The sequence below is a fragment of the Macrobrachium rosenbergii genome, chromosome 22 (genome assembly GCF_040412425.1).
Source record: "Macrobrachium rosenbergii isolate ZJJX-2024 chromosome 22, ASM4041242v1, whole genome shotgun sequence".
NCBI lineage: Eukaryota > Metazoa > Arthropoda > Malacostraca > Decapoda > Palaemonidae > Macrobrachium > Macrobrachium rosenbergii.
In genome coordinates, this window is record NC_089762.1 from 31404297 (window position 1) to 31430414 (window position 26118).

General features: G+C 35.0%; 1 protein-coding gene across 50 annotated transcripts in view; it reads right to left on the reverse strand.

The window, feature by feature from the left end:
- The window catches only part of l(1)G0196 (inositol hexakisphosphate and diphosphoinositol-pentakisphosphate kinase), a 525389-nt gene that overhangs the window by 366616 nt on the left and 132655 nt on the right, over positions 1-26118 (reverse strand). For 26 of the 50 annotated variants that reach the window (XM_067124561.1, XM_067124576.1, XM_067124571.1 and 23 more), the window contains 7 exons: positions 11652-11870; positions 10427-10567; positions 10109-10199; positions 8441-8595; positions 3616-3717; positions 2392-2582; positions 1575-1769 (listed from right to left, as the gene is read on the reverse strand). In XM_067124561.1, coding sequence (XP_066980662.1) covers positions 1575-1769; positions 2392-2582; positions 3616-3717; positions 8441-8595; positions 10109-10199; positions 10427-10567; positions 11652-11870 — 1094 coding nt within the window. Of the gene's footprint in view, positions 1-1574; positions 1770-2391; positions 2583-3615; positions 3718-8347; positions 8596-10108; positions 10200-10426; positions 10568-11651; positions 11871-23684; positions 24337-26118 lie in introns of those variants that run through there. The other 24 variants (XM_067124577.1, XM_067124528.1, XM_067124562.1 and 21 more) reach the window with 3 other exon arrangements.

The following is a 26118-nucleotide window of genomic DNA, read 5'->3' on the forward strand; positions in this document are numbered from 1 at the left end:
AAAGGCATCCTTGAGGTGTAGAATTTTTTTGTCATTTGGATATATTTACATGTCATCAACATCTGCAATACAAAATGGGAATGTTTACCATGTTACGACTTACTCTTCAATGTACTCCAAGAAGAGCAGCAATGCCAATTTTTTGGTGTATCATGCCTCTTAAGCATTAGAAGGTGGCTAAATGCTCCTTTGGGATACTGACTGGAAGAGTAGGGCTGTAATTGCAAGCCATTTTCAGGGTCACAATTGTGAAAAAGAGACTTGACACCCTGTGACGCTATGTGACCTCAAAGTGGTTTTGGATCAGCTTAAGGAACTCAGCAGAAGAGCTGATGCTGTGGCAGGAAGGGATGAAAGGGATCTGACTCATTACCAGTCTTTTAGCAAGCTGACAGGTGGGGACAAAGATCTGGCTAATTACATGATTTGAGGGATTACCACATCTTACAAATCTTCCTTCAATGAGCCTATTGGTCAGCCTTTTATGTTATCTGATAGGTCCCTGGAGATCCTCACAAAAGAAATTGTAGACAAGACTATCCCTGATGCCTCTTCCTATCATGCCTCTCCCTATAAGAAGTCCTCTGTATCAAAGAGGAAATTAACTTAAATTAACTTCCATTTAGAAGAATTATTCATCCTCCCTACACTCCAGCCTCCAAGATATCCCCAAAGCACATTTGACTGGTCAGCAAATGTAGCAAACTTTTTTTGCAAGTATTCTAGCTTCTGCCCTGGGGTTGATCCTCCACACCAAAATTTTACTGGTCAACCCTCAACATTCTGCTTTATGTAAATGGTTTGATCCTGAGCATAAAACTCCATTTACACATACATGTCACTACTAAAATAAAATGAGTAAATGCCACTGAATATCATTTTAACCTTGGGTATTAATTAAGTAAACAATCTGATTTTACAAGCAAAACTTAAAAAGTGTAACGAACCTATGAAATAATAAAGGTTTGGGGAACATTTACTTGTAACTACAATAAAAAAAAAAGGATGTATGAATAACAGGGAGTCCCCAGTTAACGCCAGCATCGGTTAACAATGTTTGGCTAACGATGATGTTAACCAGATTTTCGACACCGGTAAGCGGTTTATCAGAGCCGATAAACCACTTAACAGCACTATTAACCAGTTAACGGCGCCGTTAAGCAGTTCATAGGCACTTTCAGAGCCATAAATGCCATTTATTCAGTTAAAGGTGATTTTCGGTTACCAACGTTCGGCTGATAGCCGAACCCCCGCCATTAACTGGGGACTGCCTACTGTAAACTAACATCTGAAGGAAACAAACAATGCATTCACTATGAAATAAAAAACAGTACTCAACAGGTGAAATTCCATAAAAAATATAAATATTTACTGTAGAGGTGTTTCTATATCTATATAAACATTTCATGAACAAAATCTTTAACATACAACTTTGCATACTGTACATTCTTCCCAGATACTGTAGTATATAATAAATAGTATTATATATAATATATATATATATATATATATATATATATATATATATATATATATATATATATATATATATATATATTAGTATATATACTTACATTTTGCCAAAAGTTGTTGGTACTATTGGAGGATCATCTAATTGAAAGGGCATTGCCCATGGAATGTGAAAGGTTGGAGCCAATTCCCTTAGAATCATGTTTCCAAGTATTTTTGCACAGTCATCATAATATTTACATGAATTTTTTACGAAACTAAACCCATTGACATCACAGACATACGATTTTCCATTGGCCCTGAAATATAAAAATAACTGCATTAAGTACCATTAACTTGTCTACATCCTTGAAACTACCTAATAAAAATAAAACAACATTCAAAATAGGAAAGAGATAAATAGGCTGATTGTGATACTGAGTTAGTCAGTGCCACAGACAGCAAGTAACACAGAGAATGGTTGGATAAAGGGTATAAATATAGGTAAAATTTTGTCAGAAGAACCTCACGGATAAAAAAATTCAGCTGGAGTAGTTATATGGATTACAAATGAAAACAAGGTCTTTGGAATGTAAACATATTACTACGAAGTAATATGTTTACATTCCACATGAAGAAAGACATATACTGTACAAAGTATCCGCTACATTATGTAATCAACGGGCAATTATGGTCAGTGTGTGCGTTTACATAACATTACCTCTGCTAAAGAGGAGAGCAGTTCTCAGTATATGTTTCACAATTTACTCTTTTACTGACAAGGTATGCCAAAAAAACTAATTCTAGTATGGGGTTCATATAAGTAAGGTGCACATTACTAACTAAAATTCCTTTTGTTTAAAGCAAATTAAATACAAAATAAAATACCTGACTTAAGAAATTAAAGTAAAAGATACACAAACACAAATTCAACAAACCTACCTTAACAAATCAAATCCGCACACAGTCTGCTTAAAGGCAATACAGACTTTTCTTGCTATCAACTTTTCTGCGTTGGATAATATAACAGGATATCGTACTTCTTTGCCTTCACTATCACGTTCTACCTTTCCATCAAGGGCTGGAGATTTTCGAGCTTCTGCATGAGCATAATCAGGACCTACTGTATAAACCTATAAAAAACAGAAATTTTAAAAATGAAAATCAACTTTTTGAAGAATAAACCCATTTCATTACTATAGCCTTATGTGTATCTGAACAAACTGTCACACTCAACAGAAGAGATCCTCCAGTTCCAGCTAGCAGTCCATGCAGCCTGATTCTACCCCGTCGCTGATGGTAGACTAAATCACTGATTGTGTTGTCTGAACTTGCCATAAGGAACAGAGAGGCTGGGGCAGGGGCAATTCTAGTCAGGTAATGGGCTTTCATATGAAAAATAATTTTGTTTTTTAAAACATCAGAACAGTTGCAACAAACCTCCATTTAGGTGGCGGGCCTTCCAAACATGCCATCCCATAGGACAGATGACTAAAGCCAGGTCATGGTAGAGCCAAAGAATTTTTTGGAGAACATTCATATACTGTAGTACCCATATTTCTAAGGACTAAGAAGGGATCAAGAACTGGACTAAAATCTTGTTATCATCGTTGTAACTACTGTATACTATTAGGATTGGTTAAATAGAAATACAGATGAAAACAATGAGTCTTTTACTTACATTCCCCTGCCCTTCCTTTCAGGAACTGAAAACATTTGGTCTGCACTCCAACAGGGGCCATAGTAGAGGATATTAACAGATTTATGGTTTAAATGTCTGAAAATCATGTTTGGAAACTGATAAAAATATGACGGGGAGTGTGAAAAAAACAATCAATATAGGAGCTTTGTTGCAATGTGTTTACAACATGGCTGATACACAAACAGTGACTCAGGCTGTCACATAGATCTGGTAGAGCCCCAATTGGCTTGAAATGAAGGATCTCTTCTTCTGTGAGGTGTCCAAAAGCTGGTACAAAGCTGGCTACAGTAATGTAATGGATTTCTGATGGTGAAACAACAGATATGAATGCATGTCTTATAAAAACCAGTCTCTCATCTACAGAAGCCATCAAGTGGATACAACACAAACTTTAGACATTTCTTTTCCATGTCCGAAATTAAATTTACAAAATTTCTAGCACATAAAAGAAATTTTCATCTCACCTTGACATCTGTACCATCTGTTGGCATGAAGTCTTCATATATAAAAGAACCCGTTTTTCTAACTCTACTCTCTGGGGAATATACACTACTCCTGGAACCAATCTGTGTGAGAGAGAAAAACGCCCACTTGATTCTACTGTAACATACGTACAGTACACTGTTAATGCTTACAATTCTAAAAAGAATCCTCGCATGTATTAAAAGCTACATTTCCAAAAGTATAGCATATGAAAACAATATATAAAAGAAATTTATTTGATATCACCACTTTCTCGTGATTTTATATGGGAATATAAAGTCCGCTATATACAGGAGGAAACTTTCGCCAACTTGATCAGTTGGTCTCTTCAGCCTAAATAAACAGAAATAATAATACATTTAAGACATCTTTGAAAAATAAAAAAATGGCCATTTTTCTATTTTTTAAAGATGTTGTCCTAAATGTATTGTTATTTCTATTTTTATTCAGGCTGAAGAGACCAACCGATCAAGTTGGTGAAAGCTTCCTGTATATAGCAATATACGAGTACTACATACATACTACTGAGGACTTTATTTTTCCATAAAAGAATTTACTTGCATAGTAAATCATTTTGAAGATGCTCTACTAAAAGCATTTCAAGCAGCAAAATATGAGAATGAAATCACACTATAAAATTCAAAATTTGCTAGCTGATGCAGTTACAGGGCTTTAATGGAAAAACTTGGTGCAAAATGACAAATATTTCATTGGAAACCTAACAAGAGAGCTAGCTATTCAGTTCCAATGACCAAGTGTTGTGAGTCTAAGGATGAGTAAGTGTTGTGAGTCTGAAGGATGAGTAAGATGTTAAATAACAGCAAACACCTTGAAAAGAGAACACTCAAAAATGTAATTGGGTTACTTCACTAAGGTGTTACAGATAGAAATAAAACCATAAAAATTACAAATGCACTCATTTTGAGTTCAAGACTAAAGAATCATAATAACTGGCACTTTAAACAAAGAAAATATCTGTAACATTTATGATCTATTTCTAATACGGTACTATTATCATTATTATTATTGTTTGTAGTTTAATGGGTAACCAATTCTAACTGAGGCCTAAAAAGACATCATCTTTCCTGTCAATCATGTTGTTTCAAATAAAAATCAAAGTAAGCTGACATTACAAATGACAACAAATAATTTATATCATGATAATCCTAAACATGAACTGGCCATTCTCAATTTTACTAAAGATAAACAAAAAGATTTACCTAGTACTTTACAGCAGGAAAAGCTTCTAAAAAACTGCCATTTGGTCTTTAAGCAAATTTAATCAATACCTGAAATATTTCCCCAGAATTCTCCTCCTTTCAATTTTGTTTTGCATGATTAAAGGGAGCATTGATGTTACTATTTGTGATAGCTGGGTCATCTTAGATGTTATATTTAGTTGGAGCCCATGTAACACTGCCTTTTACAGTCATGGGTATACTCACATATATTTGTCAAAGTTTTACCATTTTTCTACACTTTTAAAAGCAGTGTAGGTTATCTTAATTACAAGAGGAAAAGCTAATACCAGGTTATCAGAATAATGCCATTCATTTTGTTGAAATATTTTTTTCTTATTCTCTTCTTCCTACATAGTCTTTCAAATGCTTCATTACTCTACTCCTAAAGAAAGTGTGGTTCAACCACACTAATTTGCTTACTTTTATTACTTATTCTCAAGTTTCATGAACCTCCATTTTCCAACAACTGCAATACCACACAAACATAGAGTACAGTTGTTTACTGTAGAACAGTGCCTAAAATTTACCGTAAAAGTAAATCAGATTGCCAAGAATTTGTTGTGAATTTTACAGCAAATAATATATTGCACATATTTTTAAAGTCTATTGCACCCTCCTACACAAGGACTGTGTGTCTTCTATATTTATCTATGTTTGAGAAAATGTACTTGATACAACTGGCAACATTTGTCATCTCTAAGGACTTTTAGCTCAAACTAGCAAGTCAGCTCCTAAATTCCATTATGTATACAGTAATCTGTCTCTAGCTCATAAAGGAATCTACTTGTACTCTCAGCAACTGGAAAACAACAGAACATGACTGTACAGCTATAAAAACATCTGAAACCTGTAAGGGTCCCATACACAGCAATATGATGTGATTAGAATAGTTAACTAAAAGAAATGCAAATGTAAAATGTGAAATGCATAGAGATAAAAAAAATTTATAAGTGGAGTGTTCTCTTTGGATGATAATGACTACTGTATACTGCTCCTTCCTCTTTTTTTCTACACATCAGGTTTGAACATTTTTTTCCAACCATCAGTATGTTCATTTGCACTGTCACTCTAGCATATACATTGTAAATCTATAATGTTTTGTATAAGTCATCCTACAGATGTCTTTCAAAACTAAATAAAAAATAGCTGGGATTTATAACTAGTGTTTCAGTTTTCCCTGTGGCACATCTGCATATATATTTGAGCGTGAGTGCATTTGTAGTAGTTGCCACGATGACTTCTTAACTTCTGAATTTTCCCACACTTTTTGGATATACTTGTTACTACAAAGACTTAAACCCAAAGAGGAAACCTTGGCATCTGAGGTAGGATTCAACCTACATGCAATACGTCAGAGTAAGGATACCCTTAACCGCTCATCCACAAAGAATGATTTAAATCAACCCACCCTCCTACATACATCTGTCAAACTCATACACATTTTTATAGAGCTGGAAGAGACGCCTCCTCTCCATTACAGCATAGTGTTTAAGCATTCATTGCTTTATAGGATGGAATATATATACATAATATCTACTGGTCACATATTTTGAGAGAGAGAGAGAGAGAGAGAGATCTCTGCTCATAATTTTTTTTCACATTTTCACTTAACAGGCACTATAGCATTTTATTATATATATATACCCAACCTATTACCCAGGTGCTTTTCCTTAAACTTTTTAACTATAGTAACAAATCTACATTATTTTGGCTTCTTAATTAGTTTCATATCTAAAACTGTGTCCTCTTAATGGTACTTAGTCTGTATATAAACAAACCTAGCAAAATTTGTCAATTTTGTGTAAATTATGGATCTTTGAAACTTATTTAAATTTATCAAGAGTGTAAATGGAAACCAAAAATATGAAGTAATGAATAATAATATGGAATGTGGAGGGATGCACATTGTTAATATGTAGAAATATTTAGCAGTAAATATTACAGACAATGATAGGATGTAAAATGAGAAACATATGAAGCAAGAAAGGCAGAGAGGTGTGTGCAAAAAACTGGAAAAGATTTGAATGTTTATATAGAGATCTATGAAAGACTGTATGAAGGGATTGTTATAGCAGCTCCTCTTTATGGAGATGAAGTGTAAATGTCAATGGATATAAAAAAAAAAAAGCTCTAGAAAAGAAGTGTTTGAATAGTATACTCTTTGTAAGAGCTGATAGGACGAACACTTTGCTCATGGGTCTTCTGTGTAGGAGTATAATCTAGCTAATCCACTATGCCTCTACTGGTCTAACAAATGAATTAATGTAGTTAAGTGCAAGTTCCTGATCAGAGGTGATATGTAACTTAAGTGAAGTAGGGCACAGCCTCTTCCCCAAAGAGTTTCCTAAGAACTGAAGGGTTTTGAATCTCTGGAGACACCCGTTCTAACGGTGGACAGACACATAGTTGAATGTGCTGGACTTCATTAGCTCACTATACATGCTTAATGGTAACAGGAGCTAAAATAAAATACAATTTACAGGACTCCAAATTCTTACTCAACTGACTAACCTAATGCATTTAACAGTAATAAGGGTAAAATAGCTACTGTACAGTGATTACTGCTTCCTTAACTATCAACTACCATACTACCATGAAATCTTTCTATTAATCAACAATTTCCTGTGACAATTTCCTCTATGAAAAATTCATGTTCATGTTGCATTCACAAGCAAAATATAAGCCCAACTATCCTCTTGTACAAATGAAGGAAAAGGTTTTACTGCTTTTTAGTGTGCATCTCTTGGCATATCTTAGGAAAGTGACAATTATTTAAATTTGATTTACCAACAACATTTTTAGAAGCATTTCGAATATATGCTGCATTGAGTGTCAGTTTGTGTACTATGATACAGTTATGCCTCCCAGACTGAAAATTTAGTTCTTAACAACTGTTATGTACAACTACATAACTTTACCACTTCCATTAAGTTTTCCATCATTTAAGGTCATTTTTCTGACAAGCAAAAAATGATTCAGTATGATAAAACTAAGAACAAAAATTACACTTAATGAATTTATGATGTGGAACTCTAATAAAAACCCACTGGAAAAATTATTCAGTATGATAAAACTGAGAACAAAAATTATACCTAATGAATTTATGATATGTATCTCTGATAAAAACCCACTGGAAAAACATCTTACCTCAGAGTATACTTGAAAAACTTGCAAGCGATAAATTCGCCAAAGCATTACGATTCTTTAATCTTTCATATTTACAAAATGGTGCTAAGAGTAGCTTCAGTAAAAATCTAAGTGAGCAAAGGGCTTCAAAAAGCTGAAAAGAGGTCTAGCATTTAACACTCCCTTCGCATGCAATACTCAATTAATAGGGAACTTTAAACATTTCACATACAGACTTCTAGTTGCTGCTTGCAAATTCATCAAAGGGATAGAAGGTCAGGTAACAGCAACAGACAAAAACTGAGACCAATGGCGATGAAATGTTTTCCAGCTGTCCTAACCCTACCTGAAGATACCATAAAAGAGTGGAGACCGAGGAATCTTCCACCTGGTATTCTGAGCATGATGCTAATTTGTAGTGAGATGATGATGTACACACCTTCCTGAATAGCCTTTGTGATCCACCTCCAGCAGATGTAGGATAATAGATGTAAATGTTGTGGTCTTCTGCAGAAACTGGTTTTTCTACAAAAGGCTTGTTGAATATGACACCATTTACTTCAACGTGATCTTCTCCTTCAATTAGTTCACGCTCTGAAAAAACAGAGTTACTAATGTAAATATAAATGTACACAAACAAAGAAAAATGTATATACTGAAATACAAACAACTAACATCTGTTCATTGCTTTCTTTACGATTAAAATTTGTTTTCCTTCATATTTTCTTTGACATTTTTCATCTATCTGAAGTCCTTACTCTATACAAAAGCTTGTGGTTGGTTGCAACCTGCAGTATCCTATGGAATTCCAATTTGTTTCATGCATGTTATATTGCTGATATCTATATTTTATCCAGTCTTTTAATACAGCATGTATCATCTCTCTTACATAAATTCTTAGGTGAAACACATACCAACATATATACCAGTATATATATATATATACATTATACAATAACCCCTAGATCATCCTCATTCATTGCAAATTCATTGTGATCATGTGTTTGTACTAGATAACAATACTGCTATAAATGACCAAAGTTCAGATAAAATTGTACAGGTGCAAACAGATGTGCTCTTCCTACACCTGCAAGAGCCAACATAGTTACTTGCAAGCACTGAGGTGGTGTAATGCCTCATCAGCAAAGTTAGTAACATGAGATACTGACTTCAAGTAAGCATGCCAAAATGTACAATTTAATGTGTTAAAATAACTTTCCTAAGGTACTGTACTGACAGAGAGAGAGAGAGAGAGAGAGAGAGAGAGAGAGAGAGAGAGAGAGAGAGAGAGAGAGAGAGAGAGAGAGAGAGAGAGAATAAACACTGCAGAGTACAATAGTTTAATTTTTAATGAATGTTGTCTTATTGCTTGATTGTTTTTTAATCATTATGGTTGGGTAAATTGTATATACACTATATACTGTATAGTACATATGACTGGCTAATGATATGACTGTATACAATACTGAAAGTACTCTCCTGTATACAAAATTTGATACTGTACATACAAAAAGTAAATAACAGTAGAGTCTAGTGAATGTGAAGTGCACTAGCATTGCAATTACAGTACAGTACACATCTTACTATTCAACATATCAGTAAAATGGTCACAGTATTTTCATTTTCTTGTTTAACTTCTATATTTATAACATTCATTATACATACACTACTTTCAATATAATATCTCTGAGTCTCTGAATGACTTTTGTTTCATGATAATGTGTTCATGAATGGATAATTTCAGTAGACTATAGTACAGTATACTGTAATGAAATTCTTGCATGACACATTTTGCTTGCATAAGTAACATATTCTTTCATGTTTTGTGTTTAATATACATTTATTATGAAAAACAAAATGCATAACTCTCATTTCTTTGGATTCTATACATTTTTTACGTTAGTGTTTATTTTCACAGACTAGCTTTGGTTATGGAAGGAATCTCAGGTAGCCTAAGGGAAGCATAGTCTAGGCTATGCACTTAGAATGTACTTGAACACCCTTGGACGAGTTAGTGAAAATGATCTAAGAGTTACTGTATACAGTATTGTACATGGTTAGTAATTTCTCTTTTAGGTTGCAACATTCATGTTAATAATGTACTTACTAGAGGGGTCTTTGGAATCTCTGTCTAAGATGGCAAATCTTGGCAATTCTATTCCCTCTCGTTCCAGTATCTTATAAACCACTCTCCTATCCTGAAATGGGAAAAACAAAAAAAATTTAAAATAAACTGAGTAAATAATCTTATTCTACTTTCAGAGGCTGGTAACACTGCTCATCTAATTAGCTTTTTTGCCAATTCCTTTTGTGTATATTATTTTGCATATTTACAATATGTACTGTTTTAAAGACATTTTCTATCATACTGGCTACAATCAATGTAGCCTTACATTTAAAATTCCAAAAAGTAGAAAAAACTTACCTGTAGATCATACTGCATATCAAGATTATTGATGATGTAAGGTTTTCTGAGGTCTGTGTAAGCCTGAGCCTTCTCTAAAGGAAAGCCTTTTGAATGGAAGCTGATCAGACAATCGCACAATGGCCATTTTTCAACGGGTTCCTGTTAAAATCAAATAAAATTATAAGAAAATATAGTACAGTAATGTATGACAACTGGATGCTTAATCTCACAGCATCTTACATAATGAACTGAATCTAGGTTGTGATATCCTGAATATCCTTCCAAAGTATGTATAAGCCATTACAGCACACTAAAGAACCTCTCACTCCTCATAAAGAAGGTGGTTAAATATTTACTAAATATTTTATTAACATATTAATAAGAAGAATTTGCTATGCTACAGGCTGAGATATCCTCCTCAAGTAGGCTACACACTCACATCTCACACTTCCACCACTACTCAGAATTAAACTTGGTTAGATAAAAAATATATATAATAGTTTCATGATCACACATTTCTACTGATTCCTTCATTTTTTTTTTTTTTCATAAGTTTGTGACCTTCATCTTTCATGCTTCTGTTGTTATTAGTGATTCTTTCAGCTTTTTTTTTTTTGTTATTAAACACCACTGTCACAAAATATCAAGCCCATGAGCATTATGACACATGCTTATTTCCACTGATACCAAACCCACAGCTAGACTGAATATTCTTACTTAAGCAACTACCATTGTTTCTTTTATAATTATTATCTGAGAAAATAAATGTTAGCACTTCATCCTTTTTTAACTTATACAGTACTCAAATGACAAAAGACCAAGCAAATTGTGTAACAACAAGCCTCTCTTGATTTAATGCCCAAGCCTAGTTGGCTACAAAGAAATTTTTTAATAAGTCAACTCATCCCTGAATGCATCCTCATATTTTCTCTCACTGTAGAGATAGGTTGTAGAGTGGTATTCAAGAGTCAAAAACCAGGCACTGAGTTAAGACTGGTTGATTAATTTATTTATGTGTGCAACTGGCATCATAACCCAAATGTTCACCAAGACCAAACTGGGCCAATAAATACCATAACACCTTCCTATGAATGTCATTTCATTATGAGGTTAATTTTCACATACTTCAGAAACTCAAAATAAGGAACACCTGCGCTAGTTTTTATAAACAATGACTAAGCTTAAAAGCTAAAGTTTACAGATGGAGATAAGACAAAAACAGCAATCTTCTTCCCCAACTTACTTTAAGAATGACTTCCTCTGGAAAGATGACAGTCCTTATATACTCGAACTCTTCCAGTCTTGTGAGAATTTCTTTCATAGGTTTAGAGCCAGATTTCTTCTCCATGGCACAGATGCCCACCACCACCTGCTTAACTGGTGTGAGGTCTGGCTCATCCTCCAAACCGCCCAAGCGGCCTGACATCTCAGATGATGACTGTGCAGTATCACTACCATCATTCTGCAAACATCAAAAAAAGAAGAGAAGCGGATTATAAAAAACTGCTTTATGTAACATACTTAATGCCTATGTGGATTCAGTAACTCAAGCACTCCAAATATTCAAGGGAAAAAAATGGTTATACAGTAATGTCAATTTCATGTACATTAGAAAGTAAAATATAATTCACATTTATTTCCCGAATTTATGGAACCTAAAACAAATGTAAAAGTAGAAGGGAAATATTGGTTAAGTTGTTATTCTAACTCCAAAATTCAAATCCAACAGGCTGCATGCAATAAACGATGTGACCACCAAAAGGCCTCTACCATAAAGCATCAAAATGATTGTAACAAAAACCAGTCCATGAGATCAATCTCTCCCAAAAGAATTAAGCTCATGTTAATGACCACAGAATAAGACGCCAAAAAACTGCCACAGAGCTCCGTTTAAACAACACAAGGAATGTAAGAAAATAGAAATAAAAAAATAAATAAATATACATAAACGAACAATGGCACTTTGTTTACTAGATAAAAAATCCTCAAAAATTCTATAATGTTCAATATTTACAACTATGATACAAGGAATGTAAGAAAATAAAAACAAATAAATAAATAAATATACATAGCCTAAACGAACAATGTCACTTTGTTTACAAGACACAAAATCCTCAAAAATTCTATAAAGTATGTTCAATATTTACAACTATGATGTAACTCTCTCTTTCTCTCTCTCTCTCTCTCTCTCTCTCTCTCTCTCTCTCTCTCTCTCTCTCTCTCTCTCTCTCACACACACACACACACAAACAAGACGTATAAAGATATATAAAAGATGTATTTAAACATATAAACAGAAACAATATATATAAAGATATATAAAATATCTGTTAGCGATGGCTCCAAAGAATTCATTATTGTCTAATAAATATATCAATAAAACTTCAATATGGAAAGTTTTTTGCACACTATGCTAACAAATCCATCTTTGTTGGGGTTCAATCATCTAACAAGCAATGCATCACTTCAGTCATTAAAGATTACCTTACAAATGTAAACAAATGAATGTAAGTCATTCAACTGCGCATTCCTTCGATTCCTGTCAATCAAATCATGATAGTGAACTTGGAACGTGATTTTGGCACAAATGAATTACAAGCGCTATTGTATTTGCAACTGTTCAGTAATGACGTTGACGAGAGAAAAGATCCATTTATTTTCGAGAGAGAGTTAATACGTAGAGGAGAGACCAGAACGAGGGATGGTTGTGCTCAGCTTCGATAAATGACAAGCCAAGAGGAGTCAAGACATTAATGTATGACAAGCCCGGGTTATTATGTTATCTTTATCCTGCCAAAATATGGCGGCAGGCAGACGAGCGAGAAAGAAAAGAAGCAGTAGTGTGACTGCAGTTTTTTTTTCCTTGCTATTTTCATAGTTCGTCTCAAGTCTGTATGTAAATATGAGGTACCATCAAAGTATGTTTCCATTTACACAAATGATATTGAAAATGAAATCGCCTGGATTGGTACACGGCGGTGAGAGGCTTTACTAACTTCGACTCGAAACTCTGAAAGCAGCTTGATGCTAAACAATAAGGAACAGTGAGGAACTTCGAATTACTAACTGATGAATATCTAAATATGACAAATCACATATCAAGCAGAGGTACATAGAACATCATTGCCTGAGAAATGTAGTCTGTATGAAAAGAAAGTTTAAATAACGAAATGTTAAGAAATGCTTGTACATAACTGAGTAATCATAAAACTATATATACCATAAGTCTTCATTATATTTTGGCAAATTACTCAGTAATCACAAAGCTATACTGTAAGTCTTCATTATATTTTGGCAAACTACTCAGTAATCACAAAGCTATACTGTAAGTCTTCATTATATTTTGGCAAATTACTGAAGAGGAGGAATGGTAGGAGAGTTCTCCTCTCGGTGGTCTGGTCTCCATCTCAATCAACGTCAAGTCACGGGTGGTTTACGAGCCACCAAATCAACAACGAATACATCAACCAGGGATACGACACTCGCATCCTTATGACGCTCCACTGGTTAATTACTGAAGCAAGAAATTAATACAAATGAGTTTTTTGACGTATAATAAGGGAAAGAATACACATCAAAAGAAGCACAATGAAGTTACGGGAAAGTAACGCTGATCGGGCTATTCAGTAAATCTCCGTCAAGAACAAAAAAAGATGTTGAAACTATAAACATTTAAGAAGAAACTCGAGATATGTCTCATTTAAAAACAATTACGATGCAGGAGAACAAGTTATTCAAGAAAACAATAAGCTGTGATTGACAAATATAGGGAGTTCGCCAGTTGAACTAAACGTGGGTCGAGAAGGGCCTCCAAAAATAAAACATGGATGACGATGATGAAAGAAGCGATAACGGATACAGCGCATGGCAAATATACAAATGTGGATTAACGTCAGATTAACGTAACAGTGACAGCAAAAAAGAATATCTAGGTTTATTGGCTGAATGAGATTAAACACGGAAACCAAAATAATTCTCAACTGATATGAAAGGAAAATTAGCGTTTTATGGTTACTTTCAAAACACTGAGATTGTTTCCCAAAAGAACTGAGACTGCCGTTCGAATTCATTATTAGCGCATAGCCAAAACTAAATGGAGCGCTATCGAATCATTTACAACACATCTGTTCTATTCGAATCTGAACGTACGAAACTAAATTAAATTAAACTAAATAAAAAACTGTACATTATTTAAAATCGACAGACTTCACTCTTTGTCTTTGTTATGTAAAGCTTGATGGACCCTTTCCTGGCATAGGAAGAGCGTTCTCTCTCTCTCTCTCTCTCTCTCTCTCTCTCTCTCTCTCTCTCTCTCTCTCTCTCTCTCTCTCACTTCATACTTAGCTATTTCCACTGTAAAATTACAATATACTGTATCAGAGAAAAATTATTGGACCATACACCCATATTAAAGAATACTAGGCTAAAGATATTTACAATATATATCATAATTAATCACAAAGCATTATAAAGGCAATTCTAATATGTAAATTAAAATCCTATCTTTCATAACAGGAATAATCCTAAGATAATAAAATAGTAATAAACATTATGATAATAAACTACTGCTATCAAAATAGAGGCTCATATAAAACACCCATTAGAGTCAATTAAAATTCATTATAACTAAATCCCGGAACTACATTAACGGTGACCCTTTCTTAGTCTGAAAATGACATCATCTTTGCAATAAAACCTATCTAACCAGTGTCGTAACAAACCGGATATCCACGGAAGAGCACACACAAAAAAAAAAAAAACCCTGACAGAAGAGACGAAGTTTAACTTGTAAGATTTCGAGGACGCTGACGACGCGAAGTTTGGCTGTTGTAAATTTGATATTTTAGCATTAAAATATGATCAACGTAAAATATGTTATTGAAAAAATCAAAGAAGCGATGCTGTAAAAGACTTACTTTCACTGCAGTACCTACACGGAAGGTACCGTAAAAACCCGAATAATCCGGGAAGCAGAATCTGCTTTGACGTAAAGACCGCCAGCAACAGTGGAAAGTATGAGTGTGTATTTGTGTCTATACACCCAGTATCCTTCTTTAAAATAAAAGTGAAAACGTAAGCGTTAAAGAATACACCATTTAAGTCAAAGCGTCATCTTCAGATTCTTACATAAGGATTAATGAACACCACGCTAAACAAATACTGACTCATGTCATGGCGAAAAACAAATAAAGAAAACTGTTATGCTGAAGAAAACGAAGAGAGAGAAGAGAACGAGAGCCTCGATCGTTGAACGAGGTGGAGGGAAACAATAGCCAAATGAAGCAATTTGGGAAAAGTGAAAGAGGCTGAGAGAAACAATAGCTAAAAGGGGCAATTTCGGAATTTTCTACTTCTTCCAGGGTAAATGCAGGAATTGGTGACCTGGCGGGTGTTCCACTGCACCCTAAACAGCAGCTGCAGAAGACAGATGGTTATGCCAACTTGTAGCTGAGAAACAGAGAATCAAGGATACTTGGTATGTCTGGCGAGGGCTACTAGATATTAATACAGTATACTGTATAATAAGGCGGTTGAGTCAAGATTTTGGTAATGTCCTTGTGCAATCGACATTTATTTACGAAAATAAAGACAATGGACGTTTGCTTCACCTTCTTGTATCTTACCAACCCGATCTTTTCAAGTAACGTATACACGAGGATATACTGCTTGCACCGCCAAATCACTGCTTAGGCCTAACGCATACATACAGTTCAGTGGTCAGTCACTGTCTTGAGTTACCTTAATTTCTAATTTTCATCCCGACATCTTGCAAAAGTACGTGAATGAAAATAAAGGCAAACGAATCTACGAAATAAGCAGACTCCTTACATGAGCCACTGTTAAGTTCATAGAAAGCTCTGCAATTCTACAGGAGCGAGATTTTGCAGCATTCTGTTTTATAGAACAGAAACAAGAATTGAAAGCGACGTATTTTTGTCATTCAGAAACTCTATCATTTTAACAAATGTTTGTTTATAAAAACGTTGCCCAGGATCAAAGTCTACAATTAGGAACACTTTATAACTATAGACCTCCGCATTCTAAGCTGACATCAGTCATGTTGAAATCATAGTATCTGATAAGTACTGTTATTACGCTGACTACGTGAAAATCCTCTGCACTGAGCTATTATCAGTTTTGTTTGGACGGCAGGACTTAGGTAAGGAAACATCAAAGTCAATGATTCCTAAAGGAGTATCATACTACAGACTGACACCTTGCAGTTAAAGGGTAGATTTCAGAAACCTAGTCCTATATTTTTTATTGTCAATAACACGAATGAATAAGAAAAAAAAAGATAATAATGGTTAAGCGTATGTTCTTAATATGAAGGATCCATTAGGAAGGGTTCATCTTTACTTACGCTATCTGCCTCTTACAAACACAAATATTATATTTAGTTCATTGGGAGGGTGGGTAGAGCTCTCGGCTAGCACGCTGTTGGCCAAGCGTTCGACTCTCCGACCGGCCAATGAAGAATTAGAGGAATTTATTTTTGGTGATAGAAATTCATTTTTCGTCATAATGTGGTTCGGATTCCACAACAAGCTGTAGATCCCGTTGCTAGGTAACCAGTCGATTTCTTAGCCACGTAAAATAAATCTAATCCTTCGGGCCAGCCCTCTCTAGGAGAGCTGTTAATCAGCTCAGTGGTCTGGTTAAACTAAGATATACTTAACTTTAACCTCAGTAGAGATTACCCAAAATCAACTTAGAAGTTGATCGCCAAGTCTTCACTGGCTCTAACTGGGTGGGAATTCTCCGAAAAAAATTGATTTTTCTATAATAATACGTAAAAAATAAATATAATCCGTACAATGAAAATTTTGAGGTTTAAATAGAATAGACAGGAACTGGTAAAACTTTGATCAGAATAGTCACTCAGCTTTCAGCTCAAGTAACTAATACCATTTCTTTCCTATCGTGTTTGCTATTTATGTTCGTGACCTGGTTTGTTCTTTAAGAATCTATGCTCAATAATAGTAATATATAAAAAAAATAATAAAAAACTGTAATAACAGTCATTATACTGTAACTGCTATTTCTATTATAATTACTCAATTTATCTAGGGCGGCGTCCTGAAGTTTTCATTTCTAAAGATTGGAACAATTACAATCTCAATAAGCGAGACGCTTTTCACAGCGAGAAATCGTTTAATGTTTCTCAACATCCATCAAAAGTCAATCGCCTGTAGGGGTCACCCGACAGACTATTAAAGAACACACACGCATAAGTTAAAAATAGTCTCCTTGACAACGGCAGTAATCAATGTGAAATCTAAGAGTGTGTGTGTGTGTGTGTGTGTGTGTGTGTGTGTGTGTGTGTGTGTGTATATATATGTATGTATGTATGTATGTATGTATATATATATATATATATATATATATATATATATATATATATATATATATAGCCTATATATATATATATATATATATATATATATATATATATATATATATATATATATTATGTTTGCATATGTTAAGCTACAAATGTCGTTTAATATCCAATTCGCTCTACCTCGGAAATAAGATATGTATATATATGTAAACCGAAGGGGAATTATAGTTGATAAAAAATTCGTCGTCTCACGGGCTCGAACCACGGAACACGAAAACTCACGAGCCCATGAGACGACGAGCTTCTTATCAACTATAATTCCCCTTCAGTTTATATATATATATATATATATATATATATATATATATATATATATATATATATATATATATATATATATATATATATATATATATATTTCCGATATATAGCGATTGATATTAAAAGACATTTGTAGCTTAATGCTTGTATATAAATCGCAGTGATGTGATAAAAATTTATTCATACTTGTATATTATATATATATATATATATAATATATATATATATATATATATAAAAATTTATTCATACTTATATATTATATACATATATATATATATATATATATATATATATATATATATAAGATTATAAAAGGATTATTACGACAGGTCTAAAACCTGTTATTATAAATAAGCCTATAAGTTAATACTAATACCATATAAACGACAAAGAAATCAAGTAAGTACGTTTGCTCGAAACAGACGGTTTCTAGAATATTCATAGATGGCAAAAGGTATATCCCAGTTCTGAATCAGAAGTTTGCAACACAACTATGACCCCACGGAATCATACCGCCTACGTACTATTCTAAAATTCCCGGGCAGTGTTCCCCGGGGACTGACCGTACCCGGATCCCGTCGAGTGACGCCCGGAATAGTTTTGTGACGTCACTGATTAAGCTAACCACGGGACCCATTTAAGGAGTCCGAGCGGAATAGCCCCATGTAATTATCCGGACCGGAAGAAGGGCCTTTAAGGTACAGTATGAAACAAAAATACATAAATCGGTTGGAGTAGTGAAAACGGAGAATGAAGTTACACAACTCGAAATGTAATAGAGGTAAAAAATTGAATGTTAAAAAGTTCAACGGCCCTCTAATGTACAACACTACTTAAGTAAGTCGTCACCTTTAATATACTGTATATATATGTGGACTGACAAACCTACGATACTGCCGTACCACTTCCTGCACGCGACGTTTTTATAAAAATCACAGCAGCAACTACTTCGTTGTTTCCCAAGCGAACATTTACATCAAATACAATACTAGGAAAAGAGAGAGATCAGTTTTCCCGAGTGTAACAAAAACCAGAATGAAGATGGGTGGCGGATCCCTTCAAGGATTCGGCTAAGAGCCCCTACAATAAACCAGTTGGAGACAACGAAAGTGAAAGGGCCAACGGGATCTTCACACCCGCATAACAACGAGAATCTTCCGCGAGTGTAGAAATACTGAAAAGAAATACGAGGAAAAGGAAATCAGCCATCCATGAACGACTATTGAACACACGTCGCGTTCAACGTCTAAATTTCTAATTCTGGCAATCTGTCCTGGGTTATTTAATCAAAATGATGTCTTGACAAAGCTCGACACCTCCCTTCTATTTCTGTCTCAACGGACGGGTGAAGCCATTTGAATCCTTCCCTTATCTGTACCGCATTTTTTTTCTCGAAACATTTGCATACGAGTGAACCTGGAAACAACGGGCTTTCTAAGATCAGTGTTGACGATAGAAGACGACAAGCCGGTTCCAATGCTTGACATTCTTGTGATGAAACAACAGGTAAAACTTTAGGCTATGAAGCGCAATAAAACGCTTTCGAATATCATAAGAAGAGACATTAAAAAACGATTTTTTGCCTTATGCATTAAAATGTATCAGGCATCTTTACAATGAAGTTTGCAGACCGACAAATAGTTATTGTTCCTTAAAAATCCCGGACTGAACAGCAGGGCAAAAGGAGTTAAGAACTGGCTGCGTAAAAAAAAAAAAAAATTTATGACATGTTTACAACCATTTTTGAAATGAAGAGAAGGGCAACAGCAAAAGCTTCCACTTAGCCCTGACTATATCAAGAAATATGTGAAAGGATATGGTGCTAAGTCAAAACGCACATAGCAATGTAATAAATGAACAGTTTCTTTACAATTAAAAATCTAAAATAACTTAAAGTTAAGTAATTGTGACTTAAGAAAAACCCCCTAAGACCAATCTCTGAGCCACAGAAGAACGTGGTCTCATTTGATTCAACATGGTCCTGGTGTTGTTGACCTGTCATCCTAAAAAAATAACAATAGTACACAGAAACCACCGAAAATTCACCTACCACTTTAAAAAGTACAAGTTTACAGATGCCTGAATTGTTTCACCAGATTTCATAACCTGAAAGTTGATTACTAGCAGCAATTCCCATTTCAAACAGTTTTGATAAACCTGGTGAGGGAGAAAATATATGGGGAAATACTTTCCTCTTGCAAAAGATGCAAATAATACATTCTTACCTGTTACCCATGGTACGTGTAATTACAAATATACCTATATGAACATTTTCATTAATCGCATAAGTTATCGAAACGACACGTGGGTATTAAAAAAACACACCTTGTAATAAATGTAGAACGGTTTTTTCCAAGGACAGACGTCTGGAATTTAGAAATGGCAATGTCAAGGATCAAAGCATTCCGATTCCCATTCTCTCTCTCAGATCAATTTCCCTAATGCTCTTTACGCGGAAGTAATAGTTTGAAGGTCAGAGCCACGGACTGAAGTAAAAACAAAATGCTGACGCGCATGCGTTGACGTACGGTTAGCTCTGGAAGATATTATACCAAGATACTAATCTAAATTGAAATGGAAATAGAATAATACATGGGGCTTGAGTTCAGACTATAAATACTTGAGCAAATGCTTCGCCAATTCGTTCTTACACGTGGAAAATCGCAATACCGAGGTAATCATCCCCAGAGGTCCAGTGCACAAGTCACTATATTATTATTATTATTATTATTATTATTATTATTATTATTATTCAGAAGATAAACTCCTATTCATAAGGCATAAGACTACAGGGGCCACAGACTTGAAATTCAAGCTTCCAAATAATAAGACGTTCATTTGAAAGAAGTTAATAGGAAATATAGAGAGAAGAGATCAGTTATTAGAAAAGGAAAAAGACAAATTAGTAATTTAATAAATATACAGACAAAATATAATAATTTAATAAATATAAAGATAAAAATATATAAAGATATTTTAATAAGTTAACAAATACACAGATAAAAGTATAAACAAATTAGCAAAAAGGATTTGCATGTTGGAGGATTTTTTTTTTGCCGGGAACTGAAGGAGATATCTTTCTCCTCTATAGCGGCCTTGCAACGCTGCTCGCCAGCCCCCTGTTTACTCTTCTGGAAATCCAGACATCATCGGAATGCGCTGTTCTGTGACTGGATTGTGAAATCTGTCCCTACTTTTATACTCCATGACTCCGATAATGTTCCCTCTTTCGAGAAGTGGGGTTCCCTCTTTCGAGAAGTGGGGTTCCCTTGGTCCATACTCTTTGGAAGCTTGAATTTCGAGTCAGTGGCGCCTGTGGGCTTGTAAGGTTTACCTTTGAATAATAATAATAATAATAATAATAATAATAATAATAATAATAATAATAATAATAATAATAATAATTTAGTGACTTGCGCACTGGACCTCTGGAGTTGATTACCTAGGTCGCCTGATTTTCCACGTGTATGAATGACTTGGAAAACATTTGCTTAAGTATCTATAGTCTGAACTGAAGCATCATATATTATTAAGCCATTTCCTAATTTCCTTCTCTGTTACATCCATTGGGTATGGGCTACATAATCTGATACCATCGACCTTTTCATCAATGCCCACTAACAAAGTTGCCAAGAGGTTTCTTAATAAGAGGTTCTTAAGTCTTTTGCTTCTCTTTTTTAAGAACAATTCCCTTCCTTACCACACACATCATAGTTTATAACATAACGAAAATCTATCGGAATGTCTTTGACATGTTGCCGACCTTCCAAGAAAGCTTCTTAAACATCCAAGTCTACAGAACTTCTTTTGAATTTTCGTGATAACTGGTCATTTAACTGACACTTCAGCTCGAGCTACCCTACTTATGCAGTAAACAGTTCGTCAAAACAATTTTCTTTGGACACATACTACCCAACACTAAAGCAAGACAATTTTCCTTAGTTTTACATCTACCCGAATTCTAAACAATTTTATTACATTTCCTTGTTATTTTCTTTTGTACAAATTCATCGCAGCTTCAAAGACGTAAGTTTTCAAGATGATTAACGAGGGATGAAGAATACAAATAAACATGATTAGATTTTACCGCGTTTTGACGTAAAGCAATAAAATCCAGCATCCCGTTAATAAACATGGCAAAACACATACCCTAAAAGGGTGGGATACATAAGAAAGGCCACAGTAAGAAACTCACTACATCTCAAAGCCCGTATTGTGACAGAAAAACAAATGACGACAATCATGACGTCGACAATCGACAGATATTACGTGGGAGACGATAAAGCCCGTAGTGAGAGCGCAAAAAAAAAATATATATATATAATAATAATAATAACATTAAAAAAAAACACCTCATGACGAAGATCATGATGTCGACATTCAAAAGATACTACGCGGAGAAGATAACGATAAGATGTCATGCGAATGTGCAGGCGCGCACGCTCGCAAGAGAGACAATTCGTCTTGGCACGCCATCGTGCTCTCTGAATTAATTAAGTACGCCAAGTCTAGCTGGTCACCGCTCAATGAATGTCACCAAAGGGCTTTCAAACCCACAGACCTCCCTGGGAATATATTTCAATAACGATGCTGTAGTATCTGAAGGATAAATTATCTGGAGGATAACTTTTTTTTTCATATGGGGATTAAGCTACAAATGGACTAAAACACAGACTAATGAAACGAGATAAATACATAAATACATCATATATATATATATATATATATATATATATATATATATATATATATATATATATATATATATATATATATATATATATATATATATATATATATATATATATATATAAAGGAAGAAAAGAGCCAGGGAGAGAAAGCGGAATATGCTAATAATAGAAATCACATAAATCATTCACACATTTTTTTCGGAATGCGGAATGCTGTGTTTTTGTTTCGTGTGTGTGCTCAAAATATCCCTGTGCCAAATCCCACCTGGTAACTATGCATGAATAACTACAGGAGGGGGTTAAATTCTAAGTTTAACAGTTATCCTAAAATTGGTACACCGTATATGGTTGTAAACAAATCATACTAAAATGTTAAAAGTAAAGCCACAACGGGTTATGAGCTACCAGTAGAAAGTTAGCCTTTACGTGAGGTTGCATCAGCCGATAAAAAAAAAAAAAAAAAAAAAAACATACGCACATACACACGCACACAGCAACAGATGTACGGAACGCATCCATGAAGTACTTTAACATTTTTTCCCCAAAGGAAAAACGGTTTCAGAGCCTCAGACCTACGTGGATGGGAACACATGCGTACGAAACAAAAGAAACGAAGCCCAGCGTGAAATCACAGAAGCAGGTGAATAGTAATGAATCATATCACAATGCAGACACGACTGAATATTACCCTGATAGGTTGTTTACATCCTGAAGGTTAACACTACACTTACGAAAAATAGCCATACCAACGCACTTAGCTTCAAAACTGGTGACGGGATAATGATAACAGGAAATTAAAAAGCAGCGGGCCATCAGGACCTGCATAAACCAAATTACCTGGAAGGGATTTCAAGCACTGAAACGAACGTGAATACATAAATAAAAAAAATAAAAAAAGACAGGAAAAGGTACCCACCGAGACTTTGCTTAGTCTCCTCTCAAACTTTCTGCTTCTCTTTTCGATCATTTTGAACAGAATTCTCTGAGGATGATGTATGTCTGAATTACTGAGGGAACTCAATTCAGATTGCAGTTCTCTAGAAGTCAACCGATTTCACGTATCACTAGTTCACTTTCATGTATTCACTATTCCTATTTATATATCACTGACAGATCGGTAAAAGCATTTTCCAAGTACTGTTTTGAGTTTAGTGCAAGATGGATTCACCACGAATATGAATGAAATAGTAGAGGGGAACACAACGAACTGATGGGACTTTTATCTTCTCAGTTTGTCTGCTGACAGGTGGAAAGGGGAAAGCATCCGATACAACCAAGACAACAACGACCAGTTTTCACGCACACACAAAAGTCGGCCCTAAATTGTGAATTTCATTAGGCTCCGGTGCATGGGTGCATTCTCTCATAAGCAGGATATCCAAAGCGGCGATGAAACATAGACACACGCAGGCAGTTATCCTTCAGATCCTGTTCCGTTCGAGTCTGAAGTTGTCCCAGGCCAAGCAGTCTCCCTCGATAAAGTCGAAGGCGAAGAGACTCTCTTGACGAAAGGGAGAGAAAGAGAGGAAGTGGGTACAACTTCACTCCTCCGTGTCAGACGCTTTACTGAAGCCAAGTTGCCCTTGAACACGGTTTTATTCTCTTGCTGACTCGATGCTGCTACTCTGCACGAACTTCACAATGCCATACAAAAATATTGAGAATCTCTCTCTCTCTCTCTCTCTCTCTCTCTCTCTCTCTCTCTCTCTCTCTCGCACTTAATGACCCATGACCTATATATTTCTAATTCTAACATGTTTACTGAAAGTGAATCGATACGAAAAACTTATTTTCTCACTGCGCTAAGTTTTGAGGTCCATGTCCAATTACGACAGACATTTCTTGAACCTTTAATCATTTAATATAATTCACTGAACTCTTATTTCTACTTAAGTTCCGATGGTTCGAGACACTCGGTAATATCTTGGCTTGACAGCAAATAATAATACTTGAGGACTACGTACATCACTGTCTGTTTCCTTATATTGTAAAATGAAGCTGTTCCATCCATGCTTTAATTGGGGGGATGAATACAGAAGATTCATAGTTAAAATTCTCATTCTGCGTACTTTACCATAGCTTAATGTAAGCTAGTTCTACTCGTCACACTTTCCTTCCCAAAGAAGGAAAAAATATATCTAAATGGGTAATCCCTCAATAATATATATGGGTATCTATGACTATGGCAAAGTGTGTCAAATTAAATAGAAAAAAAATTTGTTTGCGACACCTGGCATGTGTTGCCTTCATTTCGCTAAAGGTCGCAACTGCAGCTCTGAAAGGACCTCATCGGATGAAATAAGCGAGAAAAGGAAGCAAAGAAGAAATGATCTCATCGAATACTGTAAGAGTCATTCCCCGCTTTCCCAGCAGAAGTCTGCAAAATCCATTAGCACTTTTTATACGCTAAACAATAGACCTCACGATAAGGAATTAACTCCCACTAAATACGTCAGGAATTCCGACCTTCCTCAAGGCTAAGAAGAGCAAAACAGACACAAGCCACATGTGCGAGTCCACCGTCTCAAGCAAAACGATGAGAGAGAGTCTCAAAGACTTCGAAATCACGTGAAACCTCATAACAGTAACAAAACGGCTTTCAAACAGGAAAACATTCAATGTTAATCAGACTCTAACTGAAGATGTGGGTTAACGGTAGCTTGAGAGAATGAATATATAGCGCAAGAGGAACAGCATCCAATAATTCAAAAGATTACCAACCTACTGAAATTACATTTAGGAACTGTGACTGCAAAATTACCTTACTACACACAATGCTAAAACATAGAAGATGGAAGAAATAGGGAATCAAAATAGGCGAAGGAAGAAGAAGAACGCACTGCAAAATGCTTAAGCGAGATTAATTAAGATGACGTACATACTGGAATCTGGACGATTCTTGAATCATCTCTCTCTTATGGAACTGGAATTCGATGTTGAATGTGAATGAAAAAAATAAGATGAAAATGCTAGAGAATAAGGAAGGTTGTAGGAAAAAAAAAAGGGGGGGGGGCAATTGTGCTAAAACGATTCATCGTGATGAAAAACCTGGGGGTTGGTCACGTGCAGACGACTATTATTAGCCACACAAATGTCCACTGGCCCAACCAAGTCATATCTGTGAACTCTCATAAGAATCTCGGGAGAATCTGCTCTTACATAAGAGGTGAAAATAAGAGCAAGGTAAACCTCAAGAAGTTGGACAGCAGGGGGGGGGGGGTGGAAGAGACCTTAGGGAACGGATGAAAAGTAAAAGTCAGCAAACACTGTATCTGGAGGCAAAAAAGATTCTGCAAGGATCCTTTGACAGTCTACAATGTGCTGTGTACTAGTGTAGCATTAAGAAAAGG